This window comes from Pezoporus flaviventris, unplaced genomic scaffold (assembly GCF_033815535.1).
Source record: "Pezoporus flaviventris isolate CSIRO_AGI_PZ_B2104156 unplaced genomic scaffold, CSIRO_AGI_Pfla_v1 ptg000007l, whole genome shotgun sequence".
Classification (NCBI taxonomy): Eukaryota; Metazoa; Chordata; class Aves; order Psittaciformes; family Psittacidae; genus Pezoporus; species Pezoporus flaviventris.
Genome location: NW_026892555.1, coordinates 88,871,003 through 88,888,468, shown reverse-complemented (window position 1 = coordinate 88,888,468; position 17,466 = coordinate 88,871,003). Strand labels below are relative to the sequence as shown.

At 39.0% G+C, this 17,466-nt stretch overlaps 1 protein-coding gene across 1 annotated transcript in view; it reads left to right on the top strand.

Annotated features, from left to right (window-relative positions):
* Positions 1 to 16,086, top strand: part of LOC133266690 (uncharacterized) — an 80,459-nt gene extending 64,373 nt beyond the window's left edge. Inside the window, exons 10-12 of the mRNA XM_061448165.1 lie at positions 922 to 1,161; positions 14,263 to 14,526; positions 15,892 to 16,086. Coding sequence (XP_061304149.1) covers positions 922 to 1,161; positions 14,263 to 14,526; positions 15,892 to 16,086 — 699 coding nt within the window. The remainder of the gene's footprint in view (positions 1 to 921; positions 1,162 to 14,262; positions 14,527 to 15,891) is intronic.
* The last annotated feature ends 1,380 nt before the right edge of the window (positions 16,087 to 17,466 follow it).

The window sequence follows — 17,466 nt, the reverse complement described above, 5'->3', positions numbered from 1 at the left end:
ATAACTAAATAATTAGTTATTGTAAAGGAATTTTATCCATTGAATTCAATACTGGGGCCAATCTGGGACTCCCTGTTCAGTGCCTGACCCTGCAGATTGCATTTGGGCAGCACTGAAGTATCTGCTGGTGTAGTGGGACAGTCCCTACACCTTTACTCAGCCAGGACTTGTAAGGATCATACTGCTGTGTCTGTTCCCCTCTGCCAACCACTGTGCTATAAGCTGTGCATTCAAAGGAAAGCACCAGAAAGGCAATTCTGATACACAGCACAGCATTTATTCCATAATAAACATTCTGTAACTCAGACAACATCTTGTCAACAGCAAGCAGCAGATGTTTCCTTTTGTCTGGACTTGGAATAAAGGTGCCTGTAGGGAGTTGTTATTAAACTCTACACGTGTTGCACTTTGATTACTATTTTTAAGAGAATCTGATTATATGATAATCGGAAGGTGAAAGTATAGTATGCATATTACACAGGACTAATAGCTTTGGCAAGACTAATAATTAGTATAAAAACATGGCCTGCCCTGTCTTTCTGGGCCTGCAGCCTGCTCACCACATCATGCATTGTGCCTGTCTTACAAAGCATGCCATACTCTTGAAGGTATTGTTTTCCAGTTAATTCTGCCTTATTGTTGCAGACTAATGGCTTTCGGTGTCATACTTCAACAGCTCCGCCTTCCCTCCAAAGATGCCGAGCATTTTATTATTAGTATTTGTAATTTTTTTTATCTGTCGTGTCTGTGACTTTTGACCTCCCTAATTGCAGATCCTCGGTTAACAATAGGTAATTGCGGGTTGAACAAGAAGTATGTTGTCTGCTTTTCAGTAGTTATTTTCTTGAAGAAATTTGTCCATGCTAATTGTATAGTTAAGTTAGCTCTACCCAGATCAGTAACTCAGAGCCCTCTCTCTAGGTTGACTGCTTCAAGACACCACAGCTGATAGAAATTCACGTCAAATGCCTGAGGGGAGTCAAAGATAAGGTCCCTAGAGGCCACTACACCCTCAAAGTTTCTGTTCTCAGCCGCTTAGGTGGTGGCTTGCTGGAGTGGCCCAAAATGAAGGAGCAGCCTCAGGCCAGGACAACGCTGCCTGTTAGTCACGATGGAAACTTCTACAACACTGAAATCTACTTCGAGCAAAGTATCCAGACAGTAAGCAACACTTCTTAAATATGCTGTCTTTGCTTTGAAAGTTAAAACACATCTGCTCTTTCTCCTTCAGGCTTATATATTTAATGCATTCCATCATGTTAATAATTTATTTAATAATTTAAGGTGCAATTTAGGAAGGTGCAATTTTTTTCCCCTAGGTTAACCCTCATCACTCACTCTAAAAGTGCCAAATATACACTACATCATATACTGTTGTCAGCTAATTTTAAATTTTACTTTTATTCTCTCTTATCTATGCAGCTTGTCAGCTATGTAATTTGATTTCTGTAAAGTAGCTTTAGAATAATAAATGAACGAGTGGGTGTATATAAACACATGAATGCCCAAATCCTTCTGTGAGTTTTTAGCTCCATTGACCTCCATTTGCCAAAAAAGCAGCATTTGGATTATTTTGGAAGGAGCCCAAACACTTGAGGCTCTATTCTGTCTTTTGTGACTGAAGCACACATATTTCCCTGCCTAAGCATGCTGTGCGTGGCAGGATTGTTGTGTGTCAGTTGTTCACTGTTGTAGCTAATGCCTAGTGCTGGTTGAAACACTGGTCTCAAATAAACTCTCTGGCACATGAAAGCTTCTTTGCAGTTTGAAAAACAACCCCCATTTCTCTGTGTGGGTTTTTATTTTTGTGTGTGTGTGTGCGCGCATGTGTGTGTGTGTGTGTTATGAGACATTGGTAGAATGAGGAGGAGAATCTTTTCAATTGTCAATTATTTATTTTGTAGTATGACCTGAATGACAGATTTCTTCCTCCCCCCTTCTATTGTGGGAAGCGTTGTGTAGATACGGAACGCACATGCAGTCCCTATCCCAAAGAGCTTTCAGATAAAGCAACTTTAATGTATGGTATTGATGTTTTCAGTTATTTGGAGATAGGTCATTTCAGCTATTGGGTTTGTGATTATAAAGTGCTGCTAAGTCACGTTTTCTGCTTTTTAATTGTTTATCATGTGAAATCGATAATGAACTGTGTATGTAAATACATCTGTTGGTATGAAAAGAATCACTTATAGAGGGAGGGAAACTTTGAATGTGACTGTCACATGATGTTAAAACAAATATATGTATCTGTTGGAGAAATCACTGAGCTGTGACTCCTTCAGAAGCAGGACACATGCATCCTGCTTACTGCCTTGAAGACAAACAACTGTCATCTTAGGCTCCACTGAAAGGAGAAGACTACAGGCACTACAACTGAATGACTGGCATGCCCTGCTTCTTGCTTTCAGGATCTTGCTTCTTCTGGGTCTTGCCTGCTACTTTTGCTCCTGCTACTTTTCCTCTTGCCTCAAGAACATTCCATGTTGAAAACTGTGTTATCTCTCTTCTCAGTACTAAGCAAGAGCTAGTTCAGATTGACCCATCTTTTATCTAGCTGCTCTTAGATGCAAAAGAACTCCTGTCCTGGGTTTATGGAGTAAGCCCTTGATTTGTGGAGTAAGTACAAAGTCCACATGCTTGTCTTTCTGTTGGTCTCTACTGGGTTGTGTAGACACCTTAGTAACTGCTTAAAGGTGGCTATAAACCTTCATCCAAAGGTCTGAGAGAAATGCTTTGTACTTTTATCACTTTTCCAGAGTTTGCTTTAAAGTCCTTAATGAGTCTCACAGAGGATATTTAAATTAAAAACTTCATTTTTAGTGTAGAGAACCAGGGTACTGGTCTCGGGCAAGTCCACTAAAACTTTGGTACCATGTGGAGAAGCTGGATTAAATGATCTTCTGATGATTCTCTGTCTTCACTATGGTATAAAGACAGCAAAATCTTAATGTCATCATTTTAGAGAACCTCCTCCACCAGCTCATTTTGGAGACATAGGTGTTATACCCTTGATGATTCAACCTTTCTGTTCTTCCACCTTGGTATTGGCCCATAACCTTAGCATTTCAAAAGAAACCATCTATACTGAGATGAGGAAAATTTTAGCTTCAGATGGGAAGCATCTACAAAACTTCGTGAGATCTTAGTGCTGAGCTCCAGATGAACATCTGGGTTTGAACACAATCTTAGATGCAGCAGTGCTGCCTTGGGATGTATTACAGGGGGAAAAACACAAGTACTCACAAATGAAGTACTCACAAACAGCTTTTGTTTTCATTGGCCAGAATAATGGTAGAAGTTCAGTGTAAACATGCTGAAAATGGAGACATGCACACTTGATATTGAAGGAAAGCTTAGTTTTAACTAATATATTAGAAGAATTGTTCCAGAACACTACATCCTTCCAAAAATAATAACCCTGTCATGTCGGCAAAGTTGGTGTCAGCATGGGTTACCTGCTGCGTACAGAAAGTGCTGGTCATGTAAGTTAGATCTGCCTCAGGGCTAGTCTGACTTGCACACCCGACCTTTCAAAAATGTTTTTTGTTCATTAATCAATGTTCTTTACTTCAGTTTGCCAGCTTCCATTCTTTCCCCTCCTTCACTGTCTTCCTCTTTAGTTTGTCAACCTACCTCCCACAATAACCTCTGACTGCTTATTAGGCAGAGGCTCCTAGTAGCTCAACTTGAATTTTATTTGGCTTTCAGTAGGACCAAACAGTCATACGAGTCATACTTTTACTTGAATTATCCTGGACAAAACACCTATGAATGCTTACGATTGCAATAAAATGCAATTACTGTTTCGACTGATGCAGGTTTTTTTTTAGGAATAGCAATGTTCAGAAACATGAGCTAAAAGGGACTTGGTTTAGACTGCATTTCAAGGACTTCGTCATATGTTTAGTTTATGCAAGGGAACTTTAGATTTGGATGGGTTAATGCTGTCTAGTTTAGATGAAGTAAGAGCTATTTTGAAACTTCACCTACATTATAACACAAACTGAATGTGAACTCAAGCTGAGATTCAAAAAATGCAGTAGGTTGACCCAGGCGGTAAAGAAGCTTTGTTCTTAAACTTTCTGTGTACTCATTTTTCTCAGGTCTGAAATGCAAGTTGAGTAGAGGATAGGAAAAGAGGTATGTTTACTGTGCATCTAGTAATGCAGTTACACAATTACATTGTCCTTGGCAGCACCTGCACAGATAAGTCAGCATCATCTTTACACTAGACCAAGGATTTTACTAGTATAATTTCCTTATTGCTGCTCATGGTAGCTAAGATTCTACTATAGATAAGACCCAAGTAGTCAGTAAACATTTTCGTTTGTGGTGTATTTAAAGCAGTGTCTTATTACTTCATAGGATCATGTCCCAGTGTTAGCAGGTGCATGTCATGTTTTTCAGCTTAATGATGACTTGAAGAGCCCAAATGAGTTGTGGTATGTGGAAATTTAATTTTGTTAAATTAAAGGAAAAGTGGTGGGATTTTTTTTTTGTCAGCTTTTCTTAAGTTAGTTTGGCAAACATTAAAATAGTTGTATGAAGCAATTACAAAAGTAAGAACAAATCTTAACTTTTCAAAATAAAAATATTCATAGGCTTCAATGGCGTGAAAATTGGAGTGTGGCAAAAGTATTTCTCTTTTAAAAGATTTCAGTTATCAGGACCAAACTATTTTGCTGTACATCACTATTTTCACTTAGTAAGAGAACGACTTCTTTTTAAGGAGAATGTTCCTATTTCAAGTATCTTCAATAAATTATAAACATTTCTGGAACACTTTTCCAGAAAAAATATTGCCTGTTAGGAAGCAAGTTTTTGTTCAGAAAGGAAAGTTCAGATAGGAAATCTTTAGCTATTGTGAAAAGCACTATAAGCCAATGAGATTGCTTGAAAGTGACATTTAAAAACTTTCGTTGAGCTGTCAAGTCACCTGGGATGTCAGTACAGCCCTGATGAGCAGAAGCAGGGACAATCGTGTCAGTGTGGGGCTTCCCAAGCTACTTTTTAATCCTGGATCCTGCTGCACCTGTTCAGCATCAGTCCTTAATTCTCTGCCAGCCCTCCAGAACTGGCACTTCAGCAAAAAAAACCTGAGGTCCAGAAATATGTGAGCGCTGCTGCTACTCTTATTCCACAATGTACCTGGAACTCGGCATAGCACTAAATCAGTTCATATGCATATAAAACCACTGTTGCTGACAGAACAGTTCATAGATCTGTAGATTTTTAAAGAGTATATCAACTGGTTAATATTTATGTACCAGTGTGGCAAGGTACTTGCAATATTATAACAGTAGCTGGGTACCATTTTGTTTTACTTGAGGGAAATTCAATATGAATAAAACAGCAACTTTTCAAACATGACATTTAATCCACGCATGTAAATCATACCAGGAGATCTATTATTCATTATTAAAAGGGCACCATATTTTTATTACACTGAAAATGAAACACAAATGCTGTGAAAAATTTAGTGCCTTTTCCTGAAGTTTCAGGACACTTATCATGCAGTCATCTAGCAGGGGCTGACACTCATTTTAAAATATAGCTACAAAATTAATAAATTTGAATTCTTTTGCTTGAAAAAGAGGATGTTCTATTTCACTGAATGAGGTGGATTTATTTTTTATTTAAGGCTTCCTAAATACTTAAGATGGCAAAGTACTTTGGTAATGTTCACATTCAGAGTTAGATATATAACGAATAAAGTTCATATCTTTGCTGCTATTAGTCATTTCCAGCATTTTCTTCCCTGAAGTGCATTTTGAAAACTACATATATCAGAAACTGATTAACATGACCTACGGTATTCATTCTTAAAATATGATGAAACAAACAGTTTCGAGGACCTTATTTCCTGTGTGTCAGCAGCTGTCTAAGGACCGTGATGCTTTTAATAATTACAAAACAAGGTATCATTAGGAAAAGTAGAGCACAAACTTTTTTTTCTCTCGCTCCTCTTATTTTATTCTTGAGTGAAATGCTGGCACAGATGAACATTTAGCTCTAGGACACTTTATAGGACATAACATAAGAGTTTGATACACTATGAAAAAAGATAGGAAGTAATATTGCCTGGTAGTGCCAGAGGAGTTTCAAAATGAGAGCCACTTAAATTTTGCCTCGATGCAATTATTTGTAGTTGGGATGATAAGGTGCTACGTGAACCTTTTGGTAAATGCAAGAACTAATCTTAGACAGATGCTGTATTTATTTGAAGACTGCAGGTTTAGTTTGGTTTTGTTTGGGGTTTTCTTCTCTTTTTTTTTTGTGCAGCAGGAACACTTACTTGTTACTGCTTCTATTTTGTTTATCTGGGTTGTTTTCTTTTGGGGGAGGTTTGGTCCTCAACTCTTATTTGCTTAATGTCTTTCTGCAAGAGCACCTCAAAATGCACGTTTTCAAAGCAGTTCTGTTCTGCTGTGGCATCCTGGGAGACAGACCTCTGCAACATGCAGTGAGCTGCCCTCAGACTAGGTGCTGCTTATACCACATGGCTAAGAGCCCCATGCTGCTCAGGTTGGCTGCTAGCCCTTCAAAAGTGGTCTTCTCCCCAGGTGGCTGTGAGTCATTCTCCTTGCTCTGCTCCCATCAGAAAGTGCCAAAGGGACCTCCTTTGATCTAGGGGTCTGTTGTATACAGATTCTGTTCCATCCTATAAGCTTCAGCCAGGTGGTTTCTCTAGAGACCTTTACTAGCCCTAGATGGACTTTCCCAACATGGAAAACTCAATTTCCAGCACTGTGTGAAGACTTGCAGGGATTACTGAAACACTGCATTCAGCCCTGGGGCTCTCAAAACAAGAGGGACATGGACCTGCTCAAGTGAGTCCAGAAGAAGGCCATGAATATGGTCAGTGGGCTGGAGCACCTCTCCTTTGAAAACTGGCTGAGAGAGTTGGTTTTTTTCAGCCTGGGGAAGAGAAAGCTCTGGGGAGACCTTATAGCTCCCTTTTCGTGCTTAAAGGGGGCCTATAAGAAATCTGGAGAGGAGCTTTTTACAAGAGCATGTAATGACAGGACAAGGGGTAATGGCTTTAAACTGAAAGATGCTAGATTTAGATTAGCTATTAGGAAGAAGTTCTTCACAATGAGAATGGTGAGGCACTGGAGCAGGTTGCCTGAAGAAGTTGTGGTTGCCCCATCCCTGGAATTGTTCAAAGCCAGGTTGGATGGGGCTTTGAGCAACCTGGTATAGTGGAAGGTGTCCCTTCCGCTAGAAGGGGGTTGGAAGTAGATGATCATTAAGTTCCATTCTAACTTAACCATTCTATGATTCATTAAGTCTAGCGTACTGACATTGCAAAGCCATTGCATATTAGAATCTATTGCATCTACCTTATTTAGCAATGTGCAATTGATTTACATATGCAAAAGGTTACTACTTATTCCAGGTTTTGGTAACTAACTGAAGTTACTTTTCACATGCTGTTTAGTTACTGTGTTCTGGTGGTGGAGCTCTTGGAGACACCCACTGGACTGTACTGTGCGTGCTCTTTTAGCTTAGACCAACGCATACTGTCCAAAGACCTCAGAAATATGGCCTATATTATAATGCATCATATCTAATGAGATTAAGGTATGTGGTCTGTGTTGGAAAAATCTAGTAGACATATATTAAAAATCATGAGTGTCTAGGGACACGGTTTTATTTTGGACCATTCCATGGCCTATTCTCTACCTAAAGCAAAATTATATCTCTAAGCTTGGTGTAAACCATGGGATACAATAGTTGTACAAAAGCCACATATTATCTGGGGCAGATCACCAGGAATGTAGAATGCAGCAGCTTCTGCCTGTATCCTTTAGCTCCAAGTAAACTCCAAACAGCAGAGGACACCAAGAGCAAAATAAATACCTGCCACAACAAAAAAATGCTATGAGTGGAAAAATGGAGCAATTCCATGCCTCACCTGGAACTGTGAAAAGGGGCTCAAGTTGTATTTTGTCCATATCTGCAAGTTGTAGAAGCCAGCAAAATGCCCTCGGAAGACAGTTTCTTTTTTATACATAAAAGATCTGGTTTTGGAGCATTTTACATTTCAAATAGTTATTTATGGACTCAGGATGAGCAGGTTAGTTGCAAAGCTATACTACATAAATGGGAGGAATAGTTTATGCCAAAAAAGAACAAAAAGTGATCCCGATTAAACATGCAGTTTTTAAGCAGAGCACACAAGGAAAAGAGGGTTTGTTATCAGGAGTTAATCTTCTTGTTTTTTTGCTGAAGGGATGGTAGCTGAGCCTCTGGAAAGACAGCAGAGCATGACCAGGTCTTGACAGTCCAGAGAAGACTAAAGGAGTGTGAGCTTCTTATTGTCACAGCTTCCCTGGTGAAGGGAACATTGCTGTGTCCTGGGCTGGACTGAAGCTTATGGAGGAAGGGTATGCTATGCTATGTGACCTGTGATGTGGAATCTAGAACAACGGCAGGCAAGAGACCTGAGATGGAGCAGTGGGTGGAGCAAAAAGGAGGGGAAAGCTGCCTGTTGCTGCGCCGGAGCCCTGAGCAGGCAAAGTGACACTGCTGTGTGACTCAGTCCTGTGTGCTGACCTAGCCACATCTCCATGAGGCTCCTTGGCTCTGAGTGGTTTACTGAGCAATGTATGTGTCCTCTTGACACAAAAGAAATAAACTCTGCTGTTGTGTGTCAGTGGCCTAAGTTATCCCAAGAAAACTCATGCTCTGACCATGCTGGAATCAATCTTGGGAATACATGAGGTGGGAGTGGCAGGAGAAGCTGGGGTTCCTGCTTTCCTCTAACAAAGACAATTTCTCCCCTCTCAAGATGAGGCCAGAATCTGCCCAGGCCAACGGTATATCACCAGAAACACTCGGGGAGGCTGGAGCTGGCTGTACCGTACGTTACTACTCCCTGCCGGTCAAAGAACAGAAAAGAATTAGCAGCAGATGTGCCAGGACAATTAGCAACAGATGCGGGGGCTAAAGCTCACAGAATGCAAACATTATTCCCCTGTATTTGGGAAGATAAAAGGCCAGATTCTGGTCCTCTGGTGTAAGGTAGTCGTGCTGCATGTGATGCTGCTGGAGTTAACTATGCCTTGAGTTATCTCTCCTAGAGGAAAAGGCAGTGGGGAATTGTTGTTGCTCTGATAACATGGGAAAAAGCAGGAGGTGTTTCCATCAGGGCACTTGGTGTGGCTCTGGGAAGGAGCCAGGCTGCTTTGGCACAGTGTGTCAGGAGAAATCCTGCTTGATGCCACTGCTCCAGGACTGAAAGCAGTGGATAAATTGCCTGCTTACAGATACTGCTGCCCTGTACTCCATGCAGCTCATCTGTGATCCTGAGCTTGTGTGCTCTGCCACAACCACTTCTGGTCTGTAATTCCCCACAATCAGGGAAGTTGGGATACAGGAAAGATGGTGGTACTGCATAAAGGCTTAAGGAGATGTGCAAGCTGCAGGGAGAGGAAAGAGTCAAGGTCATTTGACCTATGCCAGGCTTGAAAGTTGTGCTCATTTTTTCAGAAATTAAATTAAAAAAATGAAAATGGGGAAATGAGTGATAGTGTGGAGCTGCATGGTCTTCCTTTGATTTGTGTGTTATTTTGTATTCAGATACCTGTTCAAAGACAGGCAGTGATGGAGGGCTGGGGAAGCAAGTTTCCAGTTACTCCAGGACGTTCTGATGATAGATAGGACTTTTGGAAACCCTAATAACATGATATTTTATTTTTTACCTCAGTCTGTGTTTTTATTCCCTCTCCTCTGGCTTTTTATAAATTTCAAAGTTACACAAACACTTCCCAAGAATGCCCTTCCCTCTGCCTATATGCTGGCCTTTCACATCAACAGGGAGGTCTTGAAATCTGGTTGTGAAAACCCCACCTTATTTTGGCAATAACAGCCTTGCCTCCAGCACTACTCATTTTACATAGTGAAATAATTTTTTATTTGTTAACGAAATAGCTTGATTGGAATTGCTTCTTATTTAAAAGGTTTTCTACCTGTGTTGTACACCACTGAGATTTGTTTGCTGCAGTTTTCATAACTGGAAATGATGAGCTGTTCATGGTGTTTTGTGAGGCTCTTCTGTGTAACAAGTAAACATTGAATTACCTTTTGATATTCAAATTCACTTTAATCCATTTGGGTTGTATATGTTTAGTGGTCAAATTTTTTGTGTTACGTGAATTAAGCAATGTCCTTTTTCTTCAAAGTTGAAAGTATTTGAAGGTGTAGAGGAGAGAAGCAAAGGTTTATTTCTTCTCTGACAAGGTTAAAGCCTAAAAGTAAGTCAGACAAAAAAACCCAAATCCTTACACTGGGTCTGTTTATTGAAATATTCAAATAGAATTCATTCTCTCTCTAGAGTAAACGATTTCTTTGCTGAAATTATGGTGGCATATGGGGAAGTAAGATGTATTACAATAAAACCGATATAAAACAGTTGAATTCAGAAATAGTGGCAAGAGATAATTTTAGTTCACTATGATTTAATTCAATTAAATGCAACACTGTTAACTGCAGACTAAGAAGAATTACTTGTGCCTGTGCAGGCATACATAACATTATTTATTCTCTGCTGCATCTCTCTTTGCAGAAGAAATTACAGCTGTAGAAAATGGGCGGTGGATGCTTTCATAGCACTGTAAAAGGCTATATACCTCACAGACCTCAATACAAATTTTACCTGAGCAAAGAGAAACGGCGAGATATGGTGTTAAAGAGTAGACCTATTAAAACCCAGGATGCTGTGTTTACACAGTATGCTATCTTTGAACACCAACAGTGTTGGTGCAGACTTGTGGACCGACTTACCAAATAGTGCCTCATAAGAAGTTGCCACCAGCATGGAAAATACTACTGCTGATTTTTTACTTTTTTTTTTGTAATTATTATTTGCTTTTGTTTTTTGTTTTTTTTTTTTTCCTCCCTCCTTTCAGAAGCAAAACAGTTCATGAAAACAAACTGGCCAGTTAGAGCTGCCTGTGCCTTGCCTGTCCCGAGCACTGCCCTGAGTCTCTTGAGAGAGAGCAATTACTGATTCCCTTCCTCCTCCTCTGACCCCTGAGCTGTTCCCTGCCCTGTACCTGAGCATGACAGCCCAAACCCACAGAGGCATGCAGGCACTCAAGGACCATGGATTTCAATTGGAGCAATGTGCCTAAATGTCTTTGTGCACCTATGCTGATGGGTTTGTGTTGGCAGTACCACAAATCCCTCCTCCCAGGCTTGTTACCGGGGAGGAGGCTAACGAAGGGCTGGCGGAACAACACTGCACTTCTTCCCAGGCCTGCCTGACTCTGTGGCTGAGAACCAGCGAGCTGTGATGGAGATGCGTGTTCTCCGTGGTGATGGAAATAAGTTTATCATGAGGCTGTTGAGCAGACCTGTTTTCTTTTTGAAATTTTCTGCTTCAGCCTGGCTGTCCCTTCCTAAATAGCACTTCCTTCATATAAATCACACTTCTGGTGGTCGTCAGGATGGAAATGAAATCCCGTAGGAGCCTGTGTGAGTGCTTGGCACATTGGCACGGAGTAACAGGTAGAGACTTAGCTGGGATTTTTGTGTAAATTCAACAGAAAGAATTTTATTACTTGTAGGTAAGTTTTATTTGACTGCGCAAACAGATGTGTGATACTGTTCTACCTGGGCCAGACACCCAGTGTTCATGCATAAGGACTCCTAGAATGATAATCCTTACAACCTCAGTCTTTGTAGTACACAGGCATGTGACAAAACTCCTTGGTTTTGTTTTGTTGCTATGAGTTTGGATCATGGCACGACTTAAATACCCAGCTACTGTAACTGTAAGCAAAGGGATGTCTCCTGTCTGAAAGAGTGAGTTTGCAGTCTATGTCCAGTATGAGAGTTTATAGCAAATGAAGCATAACTGTGAGAAGGAAGCAAAGGAATAAACTTTTAATAGTCACAATGATTACCCTTACACCAACTTCTTGACCACTCTCTGTTTATAGGCAGAATTGCAAAAGAGCATATACTGTTGTGTTATTATTAAGAAAAGAGTAAGTCTGGGAAACAAGGGAGAAAACAAAAAGGATGTTGTGAGGTGGCAGTGCTTTTAGCTGTGTGTGCTTTGGGATTGTTCAATAATGCAGATAACTGCCTTTGATCGTAGAATTGTAACCACTATCTTTTTTTTGTAGCACAGGGGTTACTGTCTAGCACCCAGCTAGCCAAATGAAATGTATGGCTTGATTAAGGATCTCTTTTGTCAGTAATTTGTGCCTAATGTTTTTAGCTTTCCCACGGGCTGTTACAGAAAATGGTAAATCTGGTTTAAATGAAACCTGATACTGTTAATGGTTTAATAGCAGCTGCCACAGGGTTATGGCATTTTTCAACAGATGCTTCTGTTTCATTTTAAGCCTACACTAAGTCTTAGAATATATTTACATAATTAATATAAAGTACACCTACATAATAATGACAATATTTATAGTTTTAAAAGATTTCCTTAAATTACTTCCTCTCTATTGCTGTTATCTAAAACGAATATATAACTTGAAACAGGAAGCCATATTATTAGAAATATTAATTTATATTTATCTCTTAAAAAAATATAGAATGCAGCACAACTGTGAACATGTAGCATTTCCTAACATAGCAGTTATTATTATGGGTAAATTCCTTAGTTGCTTCTGAAAGAGAAGAAAAAGTTTGGCTGTACTCGAGTTGTGCTTATTGTCTTGCCTACTATTCTATCAGGAGTATAAAAATAATACTTGTATTTAAAAATATCAGTCAAGAAAGAGCTACATTGAGATATGTATTTATGTGCAGAAATATTTGAAGTAGTAAAGGTTTGTGGCTGGTTGTCAGCTGCAGAATGTTGTCTGATTTAGGAAATCTCTGCTAATATAAGAGAACTTCTGCATTTTACATTTTTAATAGTGGGTGATCAGTTTGGATGGATGTCTTCTATTTGGGGGTCTTATTCTGAATTTCAAAAAATACTGACGGTATATCCTACAGGACACTTAGACGATACCTGTGAATGTAATGGTCTTCTGCAGGTATATGCCAATTCACAGGTAGGAGAGAAGACAAAGATGTTCCTCTTTCTCTCTTAAGCACAACCTTCCCTTGCCTTGAAAGGCAAGGAAAGGCTGAGCAGGAGTTTGCAAGGCAAGCATACTAAGGCATTTGCTGCTATGAACTTTGAGGACTGAAATGCAAATAAAAAAATGTAGAAAAAATTCAAATAACAGAACAATATCTCTATTAGGGAAGCATCCAAGATAATTTTTTTTAAGAGATGAAGCAGTCCTAGCTCCCTATAATCCAGGAGAATGTGTAGGAGCAATGACAAAGGAGAAATTTTGGTGCTTGAGAGATGTAGCTGACGTACTTTTTTCCCCTGTCCCCAAGTGGCTATGCTTCAGAGCTGTTAGCCAGAGTATGATAGTAATCACCTTCCCTGTTCTAGTTTTTGTGAGATGTAGCTGATATGCTTTTCCCCCCTGTCCCCAGGTGGCTACCCTTCAGAGCTGTTAGCTAGAGTATGATAGTAATCACCTTCCCTGCTCTAGTTTTTGTATGATTTTGTTTAATTTGACCTTTTGAATAGTCTTTGCCATGGGAACACAATTGCTCTAGGCCCCTAAAGCATTGGTAGCCCTCTTCCGCAACTCCAAGCTGCTTAGAAGAATATCTTTAGCTATCTTATGAAAAGTGTAAACAGTATTTATTGAGTTTATTACCTCAAAATTCATTTTTACACTACCTTGAGTTTCACATACCTTGCAAGAAGAGTTTTCCTGCTTTAATCTGAAGGAGGAGGGTTATTGTGTACCAGTATTATTCCCAGAACTGGGTGGAGAAGAGTTTATGACTCAGTGAGGAGCAAGACTGCAAGTGTTCTCATTGGGTATTTGGATGAGCTCTCCGTGGCTGATGCAAGAAGAACCCAGTGAATTTCAGTAAGCCCTCACAGGGACACCTCAGTTTTCCAAATTGTATTGTTTCTCTGTCTTAAAGTTTTCTAGTGGCAATGTTTTTCCACCAGTGGCAAATAAAGACAGAAAGTGAACACTTTCATAAAGCCAAGGGCAAAAATGAAATCATAAAATTAACATGAAAAAAAACCCACAGCATTTTTTATCAGAGTGAAAAATTGTTCAAATACATTATTTTGTGGAAAGAGCTGTTAATTGTTTTAGTGTGCAAAATTGATTCAAAGGTATGAAGTTTGTAGAGCTTTATATGATACAAGAAAGCTGGTTGTGATGTTTTTATGACTAATACATCTCTCTTTTTCTCCTTTGGTAGGTTCTACCACCTACAAAAGCTGTGAAGCCAGGCATGGTCCTCCTTTTTGAACTCTTCCTTCTTCGTGGGACACATACTTGGATTGATCGGGAAGTGGGATGGGGAGCTTTCCCTGTGTGTGACAACAATTTTAATACTTTGGAGGGAAAATTTAAGTGTCCCTTCCTTAGGGGCCATTACGACTCCAAAATTGACCGATTCAAGAAAATTGAAAATTTAATTTCTCAAGACTTGGATCACTGGTTATGCAATCTCTATTTCCAGGTTTGTATTTAGAAAAATTAGGCCTGTTTTTTTAGTAACTGTTCCTCAGAACAGATTCCACTTTCCTTCCAGAACAGATTCTACTTTCCTTCTGTCAGCCTTAAAATCAATACTGTCTTTCCAAGAAGCAGTTTATCAACCTACCCAATAGGTATATAAAGAAAATGAAATGCATCTCCAACTTTTACATGAAATTAGTGTTTTTTTTTTCAGCCAGATTTTAGTATTATTTCAAATATCAAAATATTATTTGGGGTGCTGAGTAATTGGATCAAAAAATTAGATCAAAAGTTGGAAAAAAAAAACAAAATGCAGTTTGAGCCTGCCACCAGCACATGTTAATTTTCTCCACAGATTTAGTAAATCTCAGAGGTACTTTTGCTTGGCTACAAAATAAAAATAATGTTTTTTATGATATTTTTGCATTTGATACTGTTTGTCTGGGATCCCCAGCTAATAAGCAAGGCTCTGTTGTGGTAGGAAACTTACTTAGAATTATGTCCAAAACCTATTCACGATGTGACATTTTTTGGATGTCTGGTGAAAATGGTTCTGAAATAAGAACTTCTTTTCAACGGAAGCATTCTCTGTTTCTGGACTGGGAAATTAAGGGCTTTATTGTAAGTGAAGTACATTTCCTCATTCAGAATCTTAATGAGACCTCAAACTTATATCTTTTTTATAGTCATGTCTGGCTCAGGAAAAAACACACCAAAGTAGATGAACTTTGAAAGCATCTGAATTATAACATGTGGGTTTACTGAATAGAATGTGTAGTTATTATTTTTCTTGTAGTGGCGATTTTCAGGCAATCTTAATTTTTGGGTCTACCGAGAATAAAAGGATGTGAAAATAGTTTCAGAATCATGAAGATAAATAAGAATTTATATACATATATCAAAATATACCTAAGATATGTTAGGAAAGAGAATTTCCGAAATGACATTAGTAAAGCTATGGCATAAAAATGACAAGAGTCAAAATGTAGGGTAGTTGGGGTAGATCCCAAAGCTGCAAAATTAGTCTTCAAACAAAACATATAGGCTGGGATGATTTAATGATCCAGGCTATATGTATTTTCCCAGATGATTCTGAATTTGGATTGTGAGTCAAACCCATTTACTGGGATGTCTGCCTTTAGTCTGTAAGCATGGAGAAGACGTACTTGGGAAACAGATAAGAGACAGAACTTGAGTAAGTTAGTAGTAAGTTAGTAAACAGAGTAAAGAGAAACAAAAACTTCCTCAAATCCTCATAGAAGCATCTCAGGCTTCTAGGGTTCACAAATATTGTACAAATGAGCGTGTTCTGGTGTTGTGGAATACACAACTGCTTATTCTCATTTTTTTTTTCTTTTTGTAATAGATAATTAAACTACCACAGGATTCAGATGAGCAAAGTAAGTGTGGTATGCATCTTAATCTCCCGCCTGAACATGTTATGTATTCAAGCCCTGCTGAAAAGAATGGTGTCTCAGAGAATGTTGAACAGCCTGGACTGCAAGGTGATGGATTCAAACTTTCATGTTTTTATCCAGGCTTTCATTGGGGCAACCCATAGTTTCATTCCAGTGTTGGCTTGTCGTTATTGTCTTGTTAAACTAGATTTTCCTCATTCACATGTTGGTCCAATATGTATTATAGCAGGAATATTGTGATTTTTTTTTTTTTTAATTAAGATTGCTTAACTTCATTTTCAGTTGTGAGCAATTTAAACCAGCCTCATTGCTGAGGATGAAACTTTCTGTTCTGGCCACTGTTTGAGACTAAATAATGCTTGGAAAGTTTTAGCAATAACAATTCAGCTGCTTATGACACCAAACTTACATGAAGAAAAAAAAAAAAAAAGAGATACTTTTTTGTCTAATTATTTCTTGAAGAACTCTAGCATTCCCTGGGCTACAGCTGGGACTTCAAATTTGTCAGGAAGGTAGTTCTGGCATCAGCAGTATGCCTTACTGTTACTCCTATGAAATCCCATTAAGATTCAATCAAGTGGTAACCCATAGGAAACACAAATTATTATTTTGCTTATCTGCAGCAGACCTCACAGAAGCTTTCTTAAAAACATCATGGAATGTTACTTGTAGACTGAGCATCCTCCCTGGCCTCTGTGAGTCTCATGCTGTAGCTACGCTGAAGACATAATTGACTATATTGCAATGGACTCATAAATTGCTCCTCTTCTGTTAGAAATCCAAGAATGAGAATGGCAGGACATTGCTATTTGTTTTTCTTTTTTATAATGTGGGATCTGACTTCCATGGATAAAAATAATTCTTTGTCATATACAGACATTTCTATATTCCCTCTTGTTTAATGAACTGAAGGATGCAGCCAACACACAGGTTGTAGTGTCTGTGTGAAACTTATTTGCAGATCTGAAATGGAGGTTTAGCTCTTCAGGCATTTGAGAACAGCAGCAGTGATGCATTGTAGAAGGCATGGGAGGAGAAAGACTAGGATACTGGAAAAAAAGAAAGAGAGCGGATAAACAATAATCATTTAGCATAGAGAATGGGCAGCTCAGGTTGGAAGCTCATGAAAAGAGGCCAGTAAAAGTATTTTTCAGACAGTAAGTATTGATTTAGGATATAGAGAAAATGAGATTTGCCTTATGATGCTTTTAGGCTTAGTAGTAACTGCGCTGTGATCTAAAGGCTTTTATATTACCACCCTGATACCAGCAGCATGGAAGTGTAAACATACATTGTACTGAGGAGCAAGGTCATTTTTGTTGCCATATATCTTCTACGTGTCTGCTATGGTGCCCTGAGATGCAGCACAAAGCCATGAAGAGCTGATCCAAAAAGTGGAGCTGCAGACAATTTTTCTCAACATTCAACAAAATTTTTCTTCTTCTTCATAACAGAAGAGTTATGGACAAGTTCTTAATAAATCAAACTTGTCCTTACCATTGTTTGGTCCTATGATCAGTCTT